At 41.4% G+C, this 25,534-nt stretch overlaps 1 protein-coding gene across 14 annotated transcripts in view; it reads right to left on the reverse strand.

Annotated features, from left to right (window-relative positions):
• Positions 1 to 25,534, reverse strand: part of LOC137196888 (neurexin-1a) — a 270,048-nt gene that overhangs the window by 95,019 nt on the left and 149,495 nt on the right. For 2 of the 14 annotated variants that reach the window (XM_067609847.1, XM_067609846.1), the window contains exon 1: positions 16,226 to 17,295. The exons of 10 other annotated variants lie outside the window; for them this stretch is intronic. In XM_067609847.1, the coding sequence (XP_067465948.1) occupies positions 16,226 to 16,472 (247 nt within the window). In that variant the 5' untranslated portion in view covers positions 16,473 to 17,295. Of the gene's footprint in view, positions 1 to 16,225; positions 17,296 to 25,534 lie in introns of those variants that run through there. 2 more of the 14 variants (XM_067609849.1, XM_067609848.1) reach the window with 1 other exon arrangement.

Below are 25,534 nucleotides of genomic sequence, written 5' to 3' on the forward strand. Positions count from 1 at the left end.
TATATATTTCTGTTGTTTTCTTCCCTCTGGCTTTTATTCACAGAGCAGTGATTTAAGCGCGTCACTCTACTCTCAAGTTCCTTTTCCAATTTCATTCCCTCATTTCAGTCGATACACACTGTCAACCATTAGCTAAAAAGAATTGCATCATTAATTAAGAATAATGTGATTAACAAATGATGTCAGGACATACAGATCTATGGCGGGATTTATTGTTTTCATAAAGCATAACTCGCATTTGTAAAACGTAATGAAATAACACTGTAAGCATTCTTGTTCCTCTAATGGATAAAGCGTTATGAAGCTTGATGGCTTCTGCAAAGGAAAAGACATTATGTGTAATATATTTGCGAGACAGGCATCATTTCTTTTTCATGAAGTCTGGCGGATACCACTGAAAACCGGTCTTGTTCCGCTAATGCATATCTGATGTTGGCCTCTTCACAGAGCAATCTCCAGTTCATGTAGCTGCTCGTGCTGGACTGTTGTCACTGTCTCTGAGTTCCCCCCCCAAGCCACCAAACACTTGCTCCATGCTCCAGCTTATTATAATTAAGCTCTTTTAAACCATGTCAGTGTTGGAACTCACTGGGCCCTTAAGCGTCTATTTCCCCCTCTGTCTATTCATACGATTTGACACCCACTTTATCCCACTGACAGCTTATTTACTGTTGGTGACCTCCATAAAAAAAAAAAAAAAAAAAACACACACACACTATAATATAGAGATTGCTCATTTCAGTGGACTGGTGTGTAGATCTTGCTAGTGACACCCTTAAGCTAAATGGATAAACAGCAAGACCCTCAAGTCAAGCCACCAAAGGTCAACAAAACTAACGACTCTGTGACATGCAGATTATATAAATGGTTCCAAAACTGACTCAGAGAGTGCAGATAATAAGATTGCCAATATGTGGTAAAGCAGTCTAAAATCCATATGAGCAAGAGTGAGCATAGTGGAAAACTCCTTGAGGGACTGTTGAGGATTAAGATACATGGAGAAACATGGTTAATGCACACCTACACAGTTTGTGCAGTGGCATGAAATCAGCAGACACGTGCCTGTGTAACTCCAGTGGTGGGAGTAATTATGCACTGGCTCCATATTTGTTATTTATGCGCTCTCCTGGGACATTGGGCCTGATATGGATCTGTTGTAGTCATTAGATACAGTAGTGTCCTGGAAATACTTGCCCGTTTGTTGTCTCTTTAATTTGACAAGGGTTTCAGTTTATTCCCTGTTCACCTACTGTCTAATAAAAAAAAAAAAAATAAAAAAAATGAAAGGACAATATCGAGGTACAATGTGGGGAGTTTGAGATACAAAGTGCTTAGAGGTGTAGCACCACACAACTATATAACTGGGAAACAGAATGTAATTAAGGTTTTGTTGCGTCAGGTATTCCCATTAGACACTCTCATTTGTATCTCCTACATTCATATGCATTTCCCCAGAGAGGTCAGTGTGCAGAAACCAAGAGGCAAGTGTGTTTTGAGCAGGTAGTGAGTGTAGTGAGTCGTACTCAAGGCTCATACAGATGATCAGACCTTCAGGATGAACTCCTCAACCGCAAGCCTCCCCTGTTAAAGGATAATGAATTAATCTGTCCTCATGTTGGACTACATTGAGAGCTAGCTGCTCACTGCTGTGTCAGTTAACATCAAAGACGATAAACATTGGCAGATCAAACACTCTGCTTTCATTAAAAATGTAGCACCATCCCAGGAGCTCTCCTGCATTTGGCCAAAGAGGTGTGTGGGATAGTAGACTGTAGGATAGCAAACATGGCCTGTGTGTTAGAGCCCTCTTGGCGCTGACTTCTCAACGTCTCAATCTATTTCTGCTGTAATGAAACAGGAGCATATAGCAACCTGGCCTCCAAGCACTGTATGTTAAATAAACTGTGCAGTGTCAAATGAAGAGGCGGATAGGTGTGAGCAAAGGAAATCACACTGGCTCTGCGCCTTAGAGTAGCAGTTGTTGGGTGGCAGCTACATACAAAGGCTGTGTGTGTTTGCCTATACAGCTCAGCTAAGGTCAGGCCCACAGACTGTCTTTCCTCTGACCTCCAACACAGCCATCATAACGAGCCTCATATTACCACCTCTGCCGAGAAACTGGGGAGGAATCCAATCATAATTACATAGTTGTGATGGAAATATGAAAAGGAGAGATGACATTATGGATCTGCTTTCTGTCAGCACACAGCACTTGCATTTCTCTCTATTTGCTGCCAAGGATTCCCGTAATGACTGGGGTGCAAAAATAGATTATATGAGACGTGGCATATAGTATAAGGTTTTCAGATTAATTTTTGATCATTTCCATGAATCTCCTGAATGGAATTTGAAAGTAATATAACCTCTTTCCCCCCCATTGTCTCTCACCTATGTCTATATAGCTTATATATAGACGTGGACATATACTGTTTATGTTTATATCTTTACAGTGGAAATGAGCTTAATGAGGACAACATCCTTCAGATCTGTGAAGCTCTTTAACTTCTTTGCGAATGTGACAGGAATAAGTGGGTGAACATTTACATAATGTACTACGTCTTGTAGATTCCCAAACCGTTTAAAAGGGTTAAAATCTATATTAAGAATAACATCATTTGGTTTATCTTTGGTCCGCAGCCCCCACCCCCCGGGAGGAGTACAATTAAAAGAAGCTTAATGATGTCTATTGGATTACCATTTCAATTTCTAGAGAAATCATTACCAGGATTTATGGGGACACTATTATCCAATCAAACACTATCGGTATCTGGTAAAGGAGCCACCTCCAATCAATGCTCCTGAAGATGTAGTGCCATGAGGGAAAATTGTGAGTCAAAGTGATCAATTTTTTTCCTCCCCTGATCTACCTTTCTCACTATATTTCACCTTTTTGGACAATTAAATGGTCTAATAGTTGAGGAGATGAGGTGGTAAATAGAATGAGGGGTTATGAGGAAAACCGTTCAAACTCATAGCTAATTAAATGTCTTTTCAGCTGCATGTTCTAACTTGGCAGCGGTTGCAAAGCTGTGAATTACTGAGACGATCGAGTAGGGCCACTGTTCACACAGCCTCAGTGTATAATTAAATGGTACATCACACCCCATGATCCAAAATAATGATGCCAATATATGATCCGGGGGTTCTTGTTTGATCCACAGTAACAATCCTATATGGGCGTCATTGCCAGACAAAATTTATCAAATATTTTTCAAACCTCTTTTGACATGAAACAGCAATAACGGAGGAAGGAAAAACATGACTTGATTATTTAAATGTCAATGGATTATGTCTGAACTGCGATATGTTTTTCTTTTACCCTGCCTACAAGCAAAAGAAATACAAGGCAAGCAGTTCTCAGGCCTTGATGTCAAGGACTTCTCGCATTGTTTTTTTTTTTACCTGTGTGCGTGTTTGTTTGTGATTATGGAGGCTGTAAAAGAAAAGCTATGGCTTTGTTCACACAGTTATTTCCAGGAACTGTTAATGAATGTGGATCCACGAAACACACTACGGAGATGGCTGTACATGTGCAACAAAGAGTATTGTCTGTATGGAAAACCATAACCCCATTCTTTCGTGAGGTTATGGTTGGTATGTTTCTCAAAACTTTTTAAAAACATTACTGAAAATCATGTTTGCTTTATTTTGGGGATGAGCTGTTAAGCTGTTTAATCAAACTAACACTGTGTACATTGTATTACTGTAATGTCTATTTTCTTTTGAGTTTAAATGTCTGTACTCATCTTTGTCTGTTCAGTAGTGACTATTACCACTATACTGTATTCTAATTATGTATTTCATACTATTACTTTCTGATTTGTTCACTGTTAGCTGTAAATGTAAAACATCTCTTTCTGTACACCAGAGGATGTTTCCCAGGATAGATGTGAGGAGTGTACTTTCCTGTCGATGCCTGGTGCAGCATTGTGTTGGTGAGGTGACATATTTGTCAGTTTTTTTTTTTTCCTTGCTGTGAACTGTACTGCTTCAGTGTGGGAGGAGAGGAGCTTTAGTATTAAGGATCACCTGGGATTTCTGCTTGTCCCACTCACCTTCTGGGTACATGTCAAAGGCACATGGTACACTGCAGTCCATTCCTGTGCCACTTTCATGCCTTTATCAAGTCATGCCTGCATGTCGAGATCCTACACCTAAGCTTACAAAGTCTCTTTGTGGATATGTAGGCCAATTTGACTTTGATGTAATTCCCTCAAGCAGGAAAAAATAGCTTTTTTTTTTCCATTTTAAGTATATCCACGTGTCTGTATTATGAAGAACTGGTGGACCTATCTTTCCCATAGACAGAATGTCCTCTTTGGCACTTCACCTAATGTCATGCTCCTGCTCCTGTGACTAGAGCAGCACAGTAACCTAATATGTTATCTCGTCCCAAGCTAATTAAATTTAAAATGCCGTATATTTGCTCACGGCAATTCTGCACCTTTTGCACAAGGACACGAGTTTCCTCATGAGAGAGCTTTTCTTGTGGTGGATCCCCTTTGTACGGCTCTCTACATCACAGAACTGCTAGAACATTGTTGCACAGGGAGCACTGCTTTGACTGGTGATGAAAACCACATCTACAGATAATGTATTCCACCCTGTTGCCAACAGTGCCACATTTGCACTGGGAACTTCTGGTCACGACACAAGTCACTTTCTACACCTCCACCATGGGTTTTGTGCTGCATTCAGTGAATTATAAAAAATAAAAATAGAGTCGCGGGTGTTTAGAATAGCAATTGTAAGACTACTGGGTTAGAGAGGTCGGCTGGAGATGGACATTATTTAAATGAAAATGTCACAAATAATTGTTTTTAAGTGAATTAAGTGCAACGTTTTTGCTCAAAGGCAGCAATTTTAAGTAACTGATCTTCCTCACATTCTAGTAATGTGGAGTTTATGTTTAACCTTTGTCTGCAACACCAATATACCTATCTCATTCTAGCTTTTGCCCTCAGTAGATGGAGTCATTTTAGTGTTTTCATGATGGGCTGTGTTGTTTTAAGAAAAGGGTTTCACAGTGTGAATATGACTGTTGTGGTATGTTGGATTAGGAGGCATTGTAGATGGAGAATGCGGTTATTACAGTACTTCTCTAAAGACCCCGAAAATCAATTTACGCTTGTCATTGTTAATTGGTGTATTTTGAGTGTATGGCTTTTGTCTTTACTATGTCATAAAAAATGAGTCATAATAATTTTAAAAGGACTGAGTCATAGTAATCATTAATAATATTCATGATTAAAGCAATCATTCTGTAATTATGCTCCATGTAAAAAAAAAAAAAAAAAAAAAAAAAGAAACAGATCAACAAAAGAAAAACAGATGCCTTCAGGAAAAAGTAATTCTCTTGTCAGGTGTCACTTTTATAGCTGACATAACCAAATGCTTCGACTTGCAAGGTGATTAATTGCCTGTCACCTTTGACTGGCAGCCTCTGTATGTCGGAATAATTAAGTACAGTGAACAACAGCAGCTCAAAAAACATGAGTTGAGAGCAATTGTTCTTCCGGTTGTTTGGAGTCGGCAGTTAAAACACAGCCTCTGGTGGTCTCTCCCATGGGTACAAATGAAGAAAATTCAGCTGGACAATGGTACTGGAAAGCGAGGTATGGTGGATACAGATAGATCCCTGTGGCTTCCCCCCCCACTGCCCCCCCCTCAAAACCAACCCAATCTCTATTTCTATATCTGTTCATTGTTCCATTGCAGTATAGCGAGGTCCTTTCAACAATTTAAACCACACTTACAGGCTTTGCTCCTGGAAAAAGCCATTCTCTATCTTCAGTGGTGTGTGAGCAGAGCCTTTGGGAGACTAAAAAGACTATGGATTGTTGACTTGTCTTAATCCTCTCTCAGCACAAACAACTGCCTTCCTTATAATAACATAGGCAGTTAGAACAGAACCAGCAGGCATGAGAAAAAAAAGGTTTCATCACAGGTTGGAGCTGGAACAATCCTGTGCAACATACAACAGGAAATGACAGCAAAACAAACTTTTAATGTGACCACTTGAATTATACGTGAGGAGCTAGGATTCCCATGACATGATGAAAACAGGATTACAGTACAGGATTGTGAGTATTGAGTATAACATCCATTTTATATATCACTGTGATCTTGTTAGAAATGCACAGCCAAAAAAAAAAAAAGCATGGAATGGGAACTGGTCTATACCTGCTGCAGTCATGAAACTAACCCATAACATACAATACTATGCACACTCTACTACGTTCTGTTTTGCTTCATTCCCTGTTTTTTTTTTCGTATTTCTTTTTTTAAGTGATAAATCCCCCCTTCAGTCTTTATCAGAAGGCAGGAGCTGAGCTATTCTCTTTGCAGTCAGCAGAAAGCAGAGTGGACAGAGGTGCTAAATCAACCCAGAGCGCGGACTGCCTGCTTACTTTGTGTTGGCTTAATAAGTCTGGGCATATTGGCATATATACAGCACAGTCGATATAAACTTTTACAGTTCATTGCCCAGAGACTTAATCTTCACCGCTGGCTGATAGAGTATTCAGTTATATCTGCTGTTTGAGACTGAGATATAATTATACACCTATGCTAATACAGCATGTTCTGTTTTAATTCTTACAGGCTGAAATAATAGAGTATTTCAATAATAGCAAATGTGATGCTTCATTGATTATAATAAATGTAATTAAACAACATTTTTCATGCTTAAAAACTATTTTGATAAATGATAAGTGGTGCCAAGGCAAACATGGATGAAAAAGAAAGCTACAAACAAAAAAAGGCGGAATTCCGAGTCACCCTTAATGCTTAGCCTAGACTTGTCAAATATTCTAATTAGCCCATTTCCACAGTATTGTTTTAACAATATCCAGTGACCTATGAGCCTTAAGCTCCTTCTAATGAAGACAATCCCAAAGCAGCATTTCTGCATAGGACAGCTGACAGTGTCCAACCTGCCTTCATAAGCTGCAAAGGATTAATCCTCTCTGTCCCCTCTCTCTAACTGCTTTGCTAATTTGATGTAATTAAATTAAGTGGAGACTAAAAGTGGGGCATTGCTGCTTGCCCCCATGATTGGTCATCCTTATTAAAGCGTATAAGATGCTAGCTCCAAAATCATAGGAGCAACAAACCTAATAAACAGTGAGGGGAGAGAGAGAAAAAACATAGGAACACTTAAGTCAGACCTCAAGGCGAGTACAGTGTGAAATGACCACATCAAAGAGGAAGAGAGGGAGGGGAACGGAGCGAGATAAAGACATGTTATAGAAAAAGGGTTGATTAGAAAGTAGTTTTGTGTTTTCTACACTGAAAGAGGCAATAGCAGAAACACATTGGCTTTTTTATGCTCTTCAACCTTTACTTATACTTAAAGGATGGTGTCGTGGTGTATGTAATCATTTCTCCTGTCTATACTGGCTGTGAGAGCAACCAAAGCGACTACACTGCCAGAGATAGGAGACAAAATCCACAGTCTGTGTTCTATGTAAAAATGCCATTTAAGGTTCAGCCGAAGCAAATATGAGGCTTCAGCAGTTTCAGATTACCAGATCAAGCATGTATGTTCAGGTAGGTTTATTGCTACTAAAAATGGTGTCCCCATCGTATTTACAGTAGATAGGGTCACACATTTCAATGGCTGCTAAGCAAAAATTGTGACCCAATAATATTATTAGATGCAGAGAAGGTCACAAATGTTGATAGCAATGACAGGACAATCAGTATAGCGTGCAGATTTCAGTGGAACACTTATACCTCGCCTGACAAAATTCGGTCGGCACACTTGGCTTGTGTCATCTTGACTGATCGTCTAGTGTCACAAGAACTGACGGATCACAGATTTTGGTACATCGATGCTATTAAAATTTGTGGCCTTAACAGAATACTTTTTTATGGTAACACCTATCAAAATACAGTATGTGATAGGGTATGATTAAAACATTTGCAGCGGCAGTATAACCTGAAATTCCTCATCGGGTCATAGAATTTGATGGGTCACAGAATTTGGTGTAATAACGGGGAACAAACCTACATGCGACTACCAGGAAGTATTGCTACCCCTGACGGTTTTGTGCACAATTGTGTACAATTTTGTACTAAAAAGGGCTGTTTCTTTGAAAGACACCTCCTTTATGTGACCAAATCAGGCTATTAAGCCTCACATTAGCTTTGGCTGAACTTCAGAATTTCTGCATGGAACGAGTACTGTGTATTTTGTCCCTTTTAATACTGTGAAGTCAAGCTAGGAAGGAATTTCCTTGTGGCCAGTATAGAGAGAAGTATTGATTACAGCAAACAAACATATAGCATGCTAGTATTATTTTAAGATAGAGTCAAAAAAACGTGAAACGATTCCTTAAGCAGTCCTAAACCGATACAATCTGCAATTCGACAGAAACTGTGCATTGAGAAATCTTACCCTGCATCATACTGTAGCACAACTTCACCGTATTTTATCCTCACACTGCTCTGAAGAGATAAGCCTGCACCTCATCATGACGGGGCCTCGGGGTAGCCATACCGACCACCCTCGCTCTTCATGGCAGGGGACCATCAATTCATGGTTGAGGTGAAGTTCTGCCCCCTGGGCTGGTAACATTATGCTATGAATGCTCAGTCGACCAGTGTCACTCACACCCTTCTGCCCCCTCCTCTGCCATGCTCACTTCCCCTAAGCCCTAAGTGATACATGAGCCCCTGCCTTGTGGAGCAGAATGGCCCATCCAGGCAGAGCTGACAAGACCCAGTGTCTTAATGGAGCAATACACCAAACGGGCCCTTTGTTACCCTGACCAGCTGCATATCTGCCTCCCCAGCCAACAGCCTTGGCTCTGATAGAGGTGTCTCACAGTATCGACAGCTTCTAATTTACTCTCTCATCATCACTTGCCTCATTTGCTCCTCAGACACAATGCTCCCTTTCTCTCAGTTCAGGTCAGCCATTTTGTTTGCCAGCAATTTGTTGATTAGATTTTTCTGCATCCAGTGTTTAATTTGCGTTCCATCAAACACAAATATCAAACTTAGACCTAAAGAAAATCGGGCATCAGTCAGTTCTCTCTTTTATCATTCCCAGTTAAAAGCCTGTTTGACGGAGTCCGTGCCATCAGACATCAGTGCATTATTTAGTTTCAGTGGGTCTGTGTGCTAGCATGTAGCAAACATCACAGACTCCAAATGGTTTCTAGAAGCTGTTGTCTTCTGTATTAGGGAGCCAACAGATGTGGAGTATGACTGCAGTCCTAATTACTGAAAAAGACAAGTGTGGGGGATAATTACACAGTGGAAGTGAGGCAGAAAACAGAGTCCAGGGCCAGAGCTCTGATCTGAGACTAGAGACAACTCTGGCTGCCCATCACCATATGCAGCCCAACCTGCATCAGCACAAACGCTGCTCTCACAAAGAGGCTGCTTTAAGATCAGACAGAGTTACTGTGCTTTACTGAACATACTCCTACAGTAGCACTATTCATAAAAAAAAATATATTTAGCAGTCTATACTAGACCTGCATAATTACAAAAAGCTTGTGCCGCAAGAGGGTTTTCTTTGAAATGATTTAACACATCCACATTGCTACCTTTACGTTTTCGGGGGAAATTGTAAAAACCTCTCCACTGTCCCTCTTCTTTAACAAATCACAGTTTAGCTTGAGGCAATGTGTGCAGATGGTAGTTCAAAAGTAGCGCATAAACAACACTTCAAAAACCTGCAGGCTCTGTTTAACACACTCAGTTTGCACACAATGCAATATTTTTTATGGCCTTCATTTTACTTAAATCAACCTTTTACAGGCTAACGGATGGGTAATTTACAACACATGATCACTTATTTATATTACATTAAGACATATCAATATGTGGATAATAGTGTATGGTCTTTTACCCACAGAACAAGGCTGTTCCTCTTGCTAATGTGTCTTATTTTTCTGTCGTCCCTGCATGACACCGCTTCATTTTTACTGTTTACTCTTTTTGTAAGCCATGCCCAGGAGACAACAAGCACGCCTTGGCCTTAATTGCAGGATTAAACATCTGCTTTGCCTATTGCTGAGTAGCCTCACTTTGTAAGTAAGCCTTCACTAAGTGGCGAGATATTATTTAATTAGCTGCATATCTTATGGAAATGATACAAAAAAAAATATGAATCTGGAGAAGATCAAGAGAAAAAAATATCACCAGAAATAAACATCAATAGTCTTCAAAGTCCACGTGTGCGTATCAGTTTGCTCGCATGTGTTACATGTGCGGATGTGCCGAGGTGTATGAGAGGGAGTTTTGTTGTTCAGCACAACTACTGCCTTTGCGATTTATATACAGCATAACGCTCTGCCTCCCCCTTATCAACAGGCAATGTAGGAGCACCATAAGAGAGCTGTGCTGTCCTCTATCTCACACGGATGCCACGTATCTACCAACAAATAAATATATAACAGGGGGGGAAAAAAAAGGAATGTGCGTGGGTATGCATTGTATTTCTACACTATGTTGCAAAATATATGCTAATATTAGCTTGCACTTAGGTGTTAGGCAGGCATGTTTTTATCAGCCCTTGCCAGCAGGCCTGAGGCTCTAAGAGATGGAAGGAGCAATGAGGAAGGTGAAATCCCACACAATCCTATTAGAGTGGATTAGGGGGCAGCTTTCTTTCTGTTGCCACTCTGCTGCAGGTGAGCAATTGTAAATTGCAAAAAAAAAAAAAAAAAAGAATAGTTATGACATGGTTGGCTTCTACTGAGGCCTCCTATTGTTACACAGGACAGCCATTCATTTTTTTTTTAAATGTTAATTTTTTTTTTTATTCCAGACTATCATTAAGCCAAAATACATTATATTAAAGTTGTTAGGTTGTTATTTGTAAGCTAAGAATAATTATAACACTGTCAATCAAACCACCCACACAGAGGAGCTCTGGGATGGATTTTTTTTTCTCCTCCCAAAACAGCCGTGTGAAATTTAAGTAGAGGCTCATTATCGATCAGCTGATCAATGGCAATCATACATTTTTGTCTTCTGCGAGCTGGCTGCCATAGAAAGCCATCCTCTCTGGCCTCCCCTGTGGTTGGGGTTATCAAGCTGTAAAGGCTGAAAGATTTCACCCTCCATCTTCTGTTTTTTTTTTCCTTTGACCTTTCCCAGAACCAATTAGTCCATCACAAGGGCAGTTATAACTGTACTGTTGGAACAATACTACTGTATGTCCGTACAATTATATTTTTATACCTTCCGAGTGCATATTTTTCTTTATGACCCATTTTAAAATTCTATGCAATAATATGTTACACTATACTAATGAAACTTTTCCCATGTGCAAATTTGCATATCGCTTCAACTACCCATATTCACACTCTTCTGTTTTGACAATGATTCGACGTGATCAAAGAGATGAAAGATGATTTGGGAGAGCGTTGCTCTTTGTGCACGCACTGAGCTTGTGTGCATTTGTGAGTGAGTGCGCATAAGTGTGTCTACGCAGGCTTGACTGGCACAGAGATAGCTGCTGCCTCATTATGATGACAGAGAATGAGGCTTCTCCAGGGTGACTGAACTCAATTCAGATTAGATAAAAAATGCGGGCTTTTGCATTCTTGATCTCCACTTTATTTATTTAATTTTTTTTTTTTTTTCTTTCTTGTGCCATTCCCCTGTGAAATGGAGAGGCATTTATAGAGTCAATCAGAATGGACTGTGGAGAACTCTTTAAACTCTTTTCATTAACACCTTAACACCCTGACCTGTGCCACAGCTGCATCGCTGCTCCACACTTCCTGCCTTCTGTACAGTTAATGTTGGCGTACAAAAATTCAACAGCGGTTCACACATTTTAGCAGTTAATATGGAAACAGTTCAATGTTAACATTCTGTATTTATTTTTTTCTCTTATTCTTTTCATTGCTATACTTTTTTACATGCATTCTAATATTATTACTATCATTTTTTTTTACCTTTTTACAAATTTATAACCTCTCCTGGCCAATTGATTGTGTCATTTTGCTACATTGCACATTACTATGCTCTTGTTGCAGCTCTTGTTTTGATGTATCCTGCTGTTAAAACAACCAAATTCTCTGCATGAGAATTATTAATGTTTCATATAATCTATCTAATGATATTCCAAGTTTATTTTCATGCATCTAGTGTAGTTTGTAAGTGTTACGATTTAATTTCCACATTGCAGACACAATATGTAACTGTATTTTGACGGGTTAACAGCTGTGTATGTGTGAAATCAACAATGCACAATGGGAAATAGCGGCGCAGTATACTTTGACAGTTTTCTTCCATTTTCTTGCAAAATGATTTCTCTATCACACTTGTTAGATGTCAAACAGATGTAATACTACTCATAGACAGGGACTGGATGACTTATCATCTTAAGCAATTCTTTTCAAACTACCTTTAAAAAAGGAAAGCCAGAGGTGTAAACAGACAGACAGATAGACAGACAGGATGAACAAGAAAGAGGAACATGGCAGGGGAGACGACGCTGCTGCTGCCGCTGCTGCTGATTCATAGAGTGCCTTGTGGGTAAAGAGCTCCCTGACTCAAACTCATCCAGGACCTATGCATGTGAGGGGCGCAGACATCCCCTTGAGTCAAAGGAGGGGGCTCTTGTTCTCTCTCTCTCCCTCTATGTCTTCCAAGTCTCTAATCCGAAACCGGACACATTACTCAGCTGACCCCTCACTGCCCACCGCACGCACAGTCAGGTCTCATTTCCCTTCATGCCAACCATAGCCTGGTCACCAACGAAACCACAAAGACCACTGCAGGCGCAAAAGGCTGCCCACTCTGTCTGCTTGGATGGGCTCTGTAGACCGACAAGGGAGCTGGGGGTGAGTTAAGGCAGAGTGGTCGGGAAGAGATGAAGCGCAGAGAGCAGGGAGGGAAAAAAAACAAAAAAAAAACAGGGAGGAGATAGAAGAACAGAGCGGGTGCGTATCACAGGATACAAGTAGGTTAAAGACCTAAAGCACACACAAATAAAAAAAAAAAATTAAAAAAAAGGTTGTCTGCATTCTCGTACATCAGAGGAAGAAGAGAATGAAATGACTGCAGTCTTCACTTTCTCATCCGTGGGTCAATAACTGCCTATGCTCCCTCTAGAGCAGAGGAACATGTACTCAGATCCTTATCGGGGCAGCTATCATCTCCACTGCCTCACAGAAGCAGAGATACTGTCATCCTCGCACTATCGCAGAATGACATCAGCTCAGAGACATGGGAGTAATTATATTATACAAGCCCACAACACACCGGCAGCAAGGCAACATGAGAGACCATCCACTCTATACCTCCTCTCTCTCTCTCTTTTCTTTCTCTCTTTCTCTTTCTTTCTTTACTTTCTCCATCTCAGAAGTGATCTGCTGTTCTTCATTCCCTACCTTCTTTTATATCTTCCCTCAACCCCCCCCCCCCCCCCCCGCCACCCCCTCATCTTTTCTCTGCAACAGCACCAACACAGAAGAGCACTGTCTATATACCATTCCTCCATTAGCTCTGAAGGTGGAGAGCTTTAAAAAGGATTATAATCACTTAAATTGCTTCACCGACTTTGATCAAACCGCCAACTTTTGAAATACAAAAGCCATATGTGCGGCAGTTGATGGAGCAGGTGTGTTAAGTATATCGCATAACCATCATGAATCTGGTGGTTGACTTCCTCCCTACTAAACATATGCTCTATGATTGTGATAGGATGACACAGATACAGTACACATAGGTAGAGCGAGCACATGTGAGTGTCCTGTATATTTTGCTCAGACAGGGAATTGCCAAATCATTGAAGATCACTATCGTCTGCGCTCCCCGGTAGAAGTTAGAAGCTGCAAATCAACCGAAAGCCAGTTTCCACTTTCCCGCTAACCGCTGAGGAGATTCATTGTTTAAACTCCACAACGCTTATTTCCGATTGATCAGGTCGTCTCATCTATCTGGACTCGGTGAAAAAGAAGAGCAGGTACGGAGGAAAATATGATAACCTAGTTATCCAACATATCGAGTATCATATCCATCTCTAGGAAAGAAGACTATCACCTCTGGGAGTATATTCATGATGAATGGTATGTCTGCTACTCAGAGTTGATACTGTCTGAACCTCATTACTGCTAGCCCTAAACAAACAATGCATCACACTCCAACTCAATTTCATACATCCTGACCATGGTAATTTTCTCCTTCTTTCCACATAAATCAATGACAGACATACAAGTTCAACACGAGGGAAACAAAGGATGTTTTCTCTTACAGTATGCTGTTATACGTTTCTAAAATGGATGGATAGCCCACCATTAGTGCAACCACAGTTACTAAATTTAGCTACATATTAAGTGAAAAAAAAAAGTGAATTTTCATGATGTAGTGAGGCAATTTGCATATAGAACAAACTGCCAGTACGCTATTAGCTTTGTTTGGTCTAATCACTTGAGACAATGTTAAATGCACTGTGACAATAATAGTGAAAGGCAGGTACAGTTACATAAGTATTGCAAATAGGATTAGATTTTAACATTGACGGTGACACCAAAAGCTATGAGAGAGAGATAGACAGAGGGATGGGGAGGAAAAACAGAGAGAGACAGCGAGAAAGAGAGCAACAGAAGATAACATGAGGCTCACGTATGTTGTTTAAATACAGAAAAATGACACATACGAAGCGCAAAATATACCGTAAACAACGCAGAATCAAATCTGCTCACACGTTTACAATTTAAAGAGAGCTGCACACGTTTCATTGTTGCAGTGAACAGACAACCCATGTAAGGAACAAGCCCCATGGAAATTAAACCTATTGCAGCACAGCTAAGACAACAGCACTGGGGTTTTACAACAGCAGGCTTTGTCCTGGAGCCAGGTACCATGCTGAACAGCATGTCTCCCATTTTGCATTTATGTACCCTCGGCGCGCTGATCAACCAAAAATTTAATCATGTTACAGAGAAAGCTTTTCTTTGGTCCCCGTGAGCTCTTTCATAATAATGGCACCAAGGAGCAGCTATGATAACTATGATATTAAGTCGTGGAATCTGCTTGAGAGCACCACATGCCCCCTGAGGTCCTTAGGGAGAGCAGGAGGCGAGATGAGTGTTGCCCGCTCCAGACAGGTCACGGCAGAGTGGCCTAATTGCCTCTCTTGTTGTCTCAGTAGGCCGGCAAACCTCCCATCTTCCTCATCATCACTGAGGGGCTCTGACTCCCTTGTTCATACAGGTCTAACTCTGCCCAGTGATCCAGGCTCCAGCCTTGTTTCTGAGCTGCTCCTGTGTCCAGTAAAAACAATTCTGAAAATACCAGTCCTGCTCTGTGATGGTGTTATCACTCACGACCTAATGCATTGTCAAGTTAAACTGTAATATTGGTGAATCCAGAATATTACAGTATGAATATGTGGTAGACTGTCTACTCAATGAATCCTGGGTACCTCAGCATTACGTCAGTGTTACACTAGTATGATTACGTCACTCAAAAATGCCTGGGCAGTCTGATGACTAAAGGAAATGAGTATTTTGGTCTTCTAAGTGCCTCAATATTAAACATCAGCATCACTCAGAACTTTAAGTGAAATTCACAAAACCACAAGTGGAAAAAAGCGCTGCAAAAAAAAAAAAAAGTGTCAGCAGTATCTCCAAAAATATTCTCATATTTTGAGGCAAGGATACTGCAGTCTACCATGAATACTTGGGGGTGAGGTCATTCCAGTTCCTCCTAGTTGAGATTCTCCCTCTTTCTGTCTCTCCCTCACTCTTAATGCCCATGCCGTGAACCTTCTTGCCACACATGAGTAAAAGGGGCCTCATCTACGCTCCACGCTGGGCAGGGGCCAGGAGCGGCTCAACGCCCTGCAGAGCTGGAGGCAACACATCTTTGTCTCTTTCGAAACACCCAGGGGCAACATGGAGCGCCACAACGTTCTAATCCTGTCTAATCTGGACACAGTGGAGCATCTGGAGATAGGGATACGGCTAATCTCAGACATGGAGACAGAGGGCACTTTGCTGAGACAGAAAAAAAGGGGATGTATCTAAGCTAGACTTTCCGTGTCTTACAGAGCGATGTATATGGCTTGGGGAGGGGGATTCTTGCAAACAGAAAATATCCAGAAAACATAGTATTTCAGGCTCATATTGCTATAGAGGGATTAAAGATTGCTCAAAGTTAGCAGCAGTCATGAAATTTAAAAGAAAAAAAGAAAAAACTGCTCAAAAAGTAAGGTACTGTACGCAGAGAATGAACAACCAATACTTACTGTGCCCTGCTCTTAGGGATGCAGGTGATCTGTGGATAGCAATAGGCACAATGTGGTGACGCTTGTTTCCATGGGAGAGGTGAATGTGGTGGAGACTTTCCACAGCACCTGGTTCTGACCCTGCCACAAAGCCCAGGGCCAGGGCAGTGATCCACAAGGCGAGGTGGGTGAGTGAAGCTGAATTCCGGTTTAGGGGCTCTGCTACGGGCCTCAGGGGAGTAAACTGTGTTCTCCAGCCTCCAAACATCTTCCCTGAGTGGCCAGATGAGGCTTCAGATCGAGGTGGAACTTCAGTGAGCTTTACAGCCCATACTTCTCACCTTGCCAAATCTCTCTATGCCCAGAGACACTCGCGCAGATCCACAGAGAAGGAAAAAAAAAAAAAAAAAAAAGAAAGAAAGCAAAAAAAAGCAAAAGGGACACCACACAAAATGTCGGTTGTGGGGGGAAAAAAAAAAAAAAAAAAAAAGCTGTTCTCCCACTGAGTTAGGAAATCCGTAGCAGCACCCAGGGAGGTGAAGAAGTATCATAAATCATCATAGAAAAACAATCAAAAACATTCACTCAAGAAATTAGGGCAACCTCAAACAGCAATGGAGAAATCCCAGCTTGCTCCAATTCCCCTAGTTCCCTTATTCTCTGTTCCTCTCTCTGTTAAGACCTCACAAAATTAGAGACATCTTCCCGTCAAAAACTGTTAATATTCCAAAAAAAAAACACAGTTGCCAGGAAAAGAAGAAAGCCAACTTGAGAAGAGATGGACGGCACCTGTACAAAGTGTGTTTCTTCAGAAAACCAAGACAGACATTCTGAGTTTCCCTCCTTCTCCTCCTCCAGTCGTCTCAAAGGATGTCCAGAGGAATGGGACCATAGTTAAATCCGAGTCTCATTTGCATGTGTCGGACAGCTGCAGCGGTGCGCGGGAAACGACGTGATTGCACCTGTAAGTTGTGCCAAGTAGCGCGCCCGTTCCCCATCTAGAGATCTGTGCTCTCAATGAGACCGAGCGATAGCGACGGCAGTACCTGAGAGAGCAGCCCTGGGCAGGAACACACACTCACACACACAGGCAGCATCAGCAGCGCCGTTCCAGAAGATGTGCGCAAGAGGACGAGGGGAGAGAGGAGGAGGAGGAGGAGGAGAAGGAGGAGGAGGGAGGACAGAGGGAGGGGGGGGGGAGCCTCAACAGCCAGCCAGGAAGCAGGAGGCAGAGTGGCTATGCAAATGGGCAGCATTCACATAGCGAATCACTGGAGCCTGAGTGCATTGCAGAGGAAGAGCCTATTTAGGCAGAATAGCAGGAATTGAAGCTATGTCCCCCAGCCCTGATTCCTTTCACAACCTCTCCCTACTCTCCATGTTCAGTCTTTTTCAATCCACTCTCCTGTGCGGACATTCATGAGCAGAAAAAGGAAAAAAAAGAAAAAAAAGAAAGCAGGATAGGCTAGATTCATTTCTGTTTCTAGTTTTATCATCTCATCTCTCCAGATTCCTCCTCTTCTTCCTCTCCCTGTCTCTTTTTTTTTTCTTCTTCTTTTTCTTTCACTCTCTGTGAATTTTGGAAAGTTGTATGATAATAGTCCTGTGGATATAAAGAATTGAAGCCCGGCAGTACAACGCAATCCTTGTACCTCCATATCACAGAAAACTGTTTTTTTTTATAGGTTCTCAACCTACCGGACTCTGCAGTATATCGCTAGAAAGATTTTAGAAGAGTGATGATGCTGCAGTTCACATAAGCAACTCTCTCTCTCTCTCTCTCTCTCATGCACATATGAACACACACACACACACACACACACACACACTGGCAGTTGAGCACTATCCATGGAGAGGTTGCTGAATCTGGGCAAGTATGCTTTGCCTGCTAATAAAAGACCATTCCTCACAAGAGAGGGAATGCTGATCTCACACTCAGTGTGCAGCGCGGGTTACAGAAATGTAGAGAACATGTGGACATAAAAGCCCTGCTGATAAACACAATCCTGTTCAGCTGGGAAGTGTGCTCAGTGCTCAGAGTTCAGGACTGGAGAGCACAAGGCTCAGCTGCAGTGTCCCTGCCTCTGTTTGCACACTGGCCATTCAACATCCTCCCCTTCGAAGCACAGTGTTCCAAGCTTGAGGAAAAAAAAACAAAAAAAAAAACTCTAAGCACTGCTGAGCTGATCTTTATGGTTTACAGGGAATATACAGGCTTTTCATGCCCAAAAGAAAGCCAACTTAGCCAGTGTGACACAGAGGATATGTCCTTCTCCATTTTCTTTTTGACATGGTTGCTCACATGAAGACAATGAAAGAAACCTTGAGAGCAAGAACCAATAAATGAACATCAATAATGAACATTTCATTTGATCTTTTTACCAACTACAAACATATTCTGAATTGAGGTCTCAAATTTAAAGAATTGTTGCTGAAACCTGAGTTTAAATCCACGAAAGAAAAAAAAAAACAGAACAAATATTTTTGTAAAAGAATAAACATAACAGATAAGATATATATAATCTGCCATCTGGCATGAGGACAGATGAGGATAACTCATATTTCTTTGTTCTATCTGGTGTTGTGTTCCTATATAGAAGTAAAAAAGCAATTGAACTACAAAACAGATGCTGCACACATTAGGCAACTGTGTTCCTCTCACCTTGTAGAATCTCAATAACTTGGTGCAGCCACCTGGTGCTAAAAAGTCAGCAGCATAGAACCACTGCTCTGTTCTCATTTGCAATGGTGAAAAGGAATGTTCCTGCTGAATGTGTTTACACTTTTATAATTATCAGCAGTGCAATCTGCATAATTACACCTAATAAGGCAATCTATCAGGGCTGCTTGCCAAGGACAACGACCTACTACGTCCTTAACTGCAAACTTTTACAGAGAAACAAAATGAGATCTTAAATGGCAAAGCCTGATATTCTAGTAAATAAAAGTGTAATGTGTGCAAATTATAGCACTTTTTTTTTTTTTTTTAAGTCTGCACTTTGTATTTAGTGGAAAGGCTGTGTTAGTATGCAACACCTCGAGTTAATGACATCAGCAGTGAGGTGATACCTTCATCAGGTTTATCATTAGTTACTTGTTCGTTTGTGCCCCCAAGTGGCGAACCTACAAAGTGCACAAGAGCTCAACAAGACAAGCAGCTCATGTTCGACATGTTCACTGAAACAGAGAATCCTCAGCATTCAATGACTGAATAATATCACTTAAAAACATCTAATCGCTCCAGATATTAAAACTTAAGAAGAAGCCATGAAGATGTTAACAGTGTGCATGCAAAAGTATACAACTATGGTCTGATAAATTGTTTTGACCCTGATCAATTCCTATAAGATCACCTCTATTAGATTACCACTGAGAATGCACTTTGCCCTTTTCATTTCTGATGACAAATTGACTATCTGAAGGATGAGAAACAGGAAAGCAGAGGACGTGCATACAACTTTAGAAAACATTTACAACTAAATTTCTTCTGCCTGTATAAAAGCAAACATTTGGCACCGCTACCTAAACTAATTCCAGCACAGTTACAGATCATATCTGCTTTAACAAGATGATTTTGCAGAGTGTTGGCCACAAAATGAGAAAAACCTCTTCCACAGCTAAACTTTTACCATTAAAGAGTTTTTGATTTTCATACCGTGTTCTGACTCTTGTTCGTGTTTGTGAGACGTCTTCTTGACAGAGAGCCAAAAACAGCTCTTCTTTGTTTCCATTTAAGACCCAAAGGATTGTGAAAGACTCTGATGCATGTGATGCTTTGAGAGCAATCGCCCCTTTTGGATCTACTTTCCTCTGTTTTGTTTCTTCTTAAGGTGAAAATCCTAAAGTGAAGCCAGGGACACTTATCTAAAAAGATAAAGGGAAAAAAGGGGGAGAAATCTGCTGGAAAGTGAGGGCGACTTTCACCCCCCCCCCCCCAAACGTGATCAGTGAGAGGAGGAGAAATTGGTCTCGGGTGTAATAGTCCCTTGGAGAGGAAGAGTAGCCTCTGTTACTCACTTAGGACTGAGCTGATGAGATGATTTTGGAGGAGTGGAGGAATAGTGGAAGGAGAGTAGCAGATGGGTGGTCTAAGAGTACCTGACCCGACTGAAACAAGGCCTTTAAATCAGTTAAAGGGCCATCAGGCGACATTTTATCACACATGAAGAGACCCTTCACAGGGGGACGGGCACTTAGAACCACTTTGGCAGCAATGTTTCTCCTCCTACGGCGATGTTTACTGTAGCCATCACTGGAAAATACATCTAATGCTGTATTATTTTAATTAACACAATCAGTGGCGTGCTGAAAGCTCCGGGAATGAGGCAATCACGGCGGTTTACACGCTGTTCTCTAAGCAGGTGAGACTTGGTGTATCAGATGCTATTGTTGGCTGAGAGCAGATCAAGCATGCAGGCTAAGTCATGCGTGAACCGGGTATACCTGTTTTGTACTGGAGTGACACAGATGTGTCACTCCAGTACAAAACAGGTATACCCGGCAGCAACATATGTGTCTCTACGCACGAGAGTGCCTTGAGGCCTTTATCTCTGGGGAATACACTGGTAGGGAGAATATATTATAGTGAGCATCATGTGTACAGTATTCAAAGCTGTGTAGGACTTCATAAAATGTTTATGTGGTAAAAGTTCCTTAAATGACACAAAGCGGCAGCGAGGGACCAAAAGAGCTACTATCTGAGGCTGGTCACAATATAGTACGTGTTCAATGCGCAGTCAATGGAACAAGCAACTGTTACCACTACACAACAAACTCCTTTTCATCATCCGAACGAACTTTGTTTTTGTTTTGTCGCAAAAACAAGGTATTCGACACTAATACTGCGTGTCATACACTGACATACAATATTAACCCTGAGCTCTCAATACCACTGAGAGTATTCTGTGAATATCAAATGTGTCATTACTCATCTAAACATGCTTCACAAATGCTACAGAGAGAGACAGAGGAGCACACACTGATGCTAATGTGTGCAAGTGTACGGAAATAGAAACACAGTGCTGTCTTAGTCATTCAGAGATGTGACATGATAAGAACAGACAGATACAGGGAGTCAACACTCAATACAAACACAAAAGCCTGTACTGTATTTCAACTCAGAAGGAGGCCAGAGTGTCAATACTGTTTGTGTTGGCTGAGGATCTTACATCAGGGTGCCTGTCTGTCAGAGCACTCTACTGTATCAGTTAGAGCGAGTGAAGAAAACTCTGACCCGCAAAGGTCAAAAAGGCATCGACTTCAATTCGTCTACCTCACTGGCTGGCTCTCGTGCTACAGAGCTCCGTAGCTGGGGGTTCCAATTATTACCCCGGCCATGACTACCCTCCTCATTAGGTGATTAGCTCTTTTCTGCAAACATCCATCTGTCGTGCATGCGCGGCCGTCACACAGTCGACGATTATTACATTAAAATAAATAGAGCATACATGCATGTACTGTAAGCTAAGGAAAAATCTGCTACACCGACTTCAAATGTCACGGTTTATGTAAAATGCAGCAACCCCTCGCTGCATGCGCTGCGTAGAGATTTGTACTGCACACGCTGTTCATTATGCAAGCTGTGAAGACTACATAAATAACACCACTCAAGCTGATAAAACAGCCCTCTAATAGGAAATAATGCCCATTTAGTGTTGTAAAATCAAATCAGCAAATGGCAGTGCACGGTGGTATAATGGAATGGCTTCATTTTCACTTAGAGAAAAACAAAGAAACAAAAATTCAACATCAATTCTCATTCATCCTTATTCTAATTTTGTCTCAAATGACTTATAATTTAATTGAGCTACTAAATGAAGTTAAAATAAGTTTATTTAAAAAAAAAACTCTTGATACTGTTAATACTGAAAGTTACTCGGTTAGATTTTTCTATTTACATACTGCAGCAGGTTTATCTGGATATGTTGCTTTCAGGGAGTGGCACTATCTTGTGCTGTAAAGAAAATGAGTATTAAGCAAATATAGCTGTAACATATTCAGCATAATGCAGGAACTGCTCTACACCACGATTTATCTACATAAAAGCACAGTGACATGGTTATAGTCAAATAATGATGATGTTTTTCTCTTTATAATAAACATAAACATACACACAGAACATAAACCAGCAAGCACACATGTACATGCGCACATCATCCTTTCCATTACCAGTGCTGGAGCAGCCCCAAACTACATATATGGAAGATAAACAGATGTTTTTTTTTTTCTTGTTTTTTTTCATTGCACACTGAGCTGTTTGTATTGCCAATAGGCTCCTTTCACTCCTTTCACTCAATGAATTCTGCTGGCGAGGGATGCTTTGGAATCTGGCTGATGTGACGAACCGTCATTTTTTTTCCTCCTAATGCATAAGCGATGCCACAACAGTGTTAGTCATTTCCATAAATCCATTTAAATACACATTAAGATCCAGTGCAGAGAAAATAACATTCAAAAAACCTTGTACGTAAGTGCAAATAAAGGTTGTGTGTGTGTGTGTGTGTGTGTGTGTGCGTCTGCATCCATGCGTACGTACGTATTTACGTGTGTGTCAGTGAGTGGGTGTGTGTATGTGTGACGAAGATGTGTCTGCGAATGCATAAACCAAATCCTAACTGTCAGTGAGAGAGATAGGGGCCACAGGTCGGCAGCTTTCCGGAGGCTTTCTCTCTATCTCCTTTGACAGTTCCCAAGATGCAGTGGGCCACCGGGCCACTGTGTCTGTCTCTGTCTGTCTGTCTCTGCTGAAATCCGTCCCAAGTACATCAGTCCCCTGCTCAGAGTGCTTCATCCTGAGCAGGTCAAGGACGGACTGTGTCTGCCTTCAGGAGGCCACAGCTTCTTTGTTAACGAACCCCTCTGCTGTGCTCCTAACTGGGACAACAAAGTGGTTTAGTGGGGAGAAAAATGTCTTCTTCTGAATACGAAAGTATTTATAAACAAACAGCTTTCCATTCCTCTCAAAAGTCTCTTGCCTCCTCTTGAATGAAGTTCATTCCTTTTGGAACAAAACTACTAAATAAATCATATAAAAAAAATCATGCTCTTCAGAGAGGCGCTTTGAAAACATCATCAGAAATATAGCTCTTTAAATACAAAGGCATTCTACAGTGCTAGTCGTAGTCGAGTGAGGATCCCTCCACATAGAGTAGCCTCTCCTCCATACACAAAGTTTAATCAATGAGTACTCCTACAACTGCTCTTCTTTCCCAGTGTTATTCATTCAAAATGCACTTTAAACTCAATTGAGACTTCAATTTCATGACATGTGATGTCATACTCATACATTTCAAGTATCAGTCGCCGTGTATTATTTTAGTCCTATCTCTGTTGAATCATTCAAGTAACATCGAATTATTCAAGACGCACGGATCAGATGAATAAGATGAGCCTTCACACAAATCAGGTGGTTGTGTGGTCTCTCGTGGCTCTCATCTTTTATGGCAGACATCGCAGAAGCTGTACTTCACACGGGCTTCACATGCGAAGCTGTTCTGTTAGAAATACGCACCGCTGGAGATTAAGAAGTATTGTGCTGCTGTGTGGAAACAGCAGGTGACGTAAGGTAATAAAGGTTGCGTTAGGCAAACTGTTCTGGTAGAACTCCTCCCGTGGACAAAGAGACAAAGCTGAGGTGGTTTCAAAATGGCTGATGCTTCTGAACCATATTGGGACGTGTGGGAGTGGAGAAAGATGAAGAGGAGCAGCTGAGCAATGTCTCCTGCATGGTAGGCAAGCGCAGAGGGGTGAGCCTTGGATGGACACAGGCAGGAGAAGGACACCATGCAGGATTTGGTAAAGGAAATTGTTATTTTGAAGTCGGAATACTGTTTTGAACAGTACGTTTGAACAGCCGCAGGGAGTGGCACATACTGGGTCAGTTCCTCCCACTGCCAACTAGGTTTTCTTCTTAGCTGGCTGGGCAGACCAAACAGTGGTAAGATGAAACTTCTTTGACATTGCAGGATGGCAGCGATCTTGGAAAGGAGTGCCTTTGGACTTGGGTTCAAAAAGAGGAGATTTCATAGGCAGGGGCTTCCGAATGTATCGCCAATGTCCTTGAATAAACCAACATTATGAAAGTAATGCAACTATTGCTTTGAGCAGACAGAGGGGACCACTCTGCGGTCCCAACAAGCAGCAGGTTTTCCGACACTAGTCGTGGTGCGCTTAGGTGGCAGGCACATGTCGCAGGCCGTATGGAGATCTGTTGCTGCGACGTGTGTTGTTTTTAGTTGCAATAGTTGAGTAAAATGGTCATTTGGCGTGATTGGTCAAATAAATACAAGCAAATTTCATTGTGCTGCTTCACACTGTGGAGGAGGAATAGATTTTCTACTTGAATGAATGAAAATGCAATTAACTGTGCGCTGACAAGTTTGTCAAATGGTAAGACTAAAGCTATTTATCACAAATATTTAGTTTAATTCGAGGAAAGTTGTGGGGACAAACATTTTTACATTCTCAATGATGGTGACACCTAATGCATGCAACAAAATCCAATGGAAAGCAGCGCAGGAAGCCGCCAGTGCCGAGTCTTCCAGGGTATACAGAGGCATTCATGTCCAAATGAAGGCTTGGTATATGAATATGAATAGCCAATGGCCTATAGTACAGCACGCAATGCGTTTCCGTGAAAAGTGTGTCACGTACAGAGCGAGTGAGGCAGCGTGACTCGAGTGTGTCTGCATGAAGTTGCATTGAGGCTTGACTGCATCTAGTTCCTCGTGCCTAAAAAACAATTGAGATGTAGAATTGGCCTTATGCTACCTCTAGACTTCTGTCTGCTGAATGCATTTCACGTTCTCCATTACATTAGAAACACAGCTGGTAGAATATGTAATATCAAGTTCACCATAATGAAAGTAGAAATGAAAAACTCTTGCTTTTATGTGAATCCTAGTCACAGAAAGTCTGATGCACAGAAATATCTCTTGTAATGAAAGTTCTTTTTTTTCCTCCACCCTTTCCTACAATGTCTCCTTAATAGAGTGGGCAAGGAGGAACCATCCAGTGATTTGTTCTGCAAGGCTGCTTGTGGGTGGCAGCCCAGCACCAAAGATTCTGTCAAAAGTATCTTTAAAGCCTATTAAGCAGGTTTCCTCCTTAAATCACTGAGTCAAGACAGCTGTATCGCTGGGACTGACTTTGGCCGAGACATTGAGTGATCTGTGTGTGTGCTCTCCTCCACCCTAGCCGTCTACAGATAAGAGCAGATATGAGTAGTGCCGCACATAAAATCTGTCCTTTATGCATAAACACTTGAGAAGTTAGTTGAGGTCGAGGACGGTTTTCGAAGTTTGGTTGACCTTGCCTTAATGGAGAAAGAGG

This window comes from Thunnus thynnus, chromosome 14, assembly GCF_963924715.1.
Source record: "Thunnus thynnus chromosome 14, fThuThy2.1, whole genome shotgun sequence".
NCBI classification, from domain to species: Eukaryota; Metazoa; Chordata; class Actinopteri; order Scombriformes; family Scombridae; genus Thunnus; species Thunnus thynnus.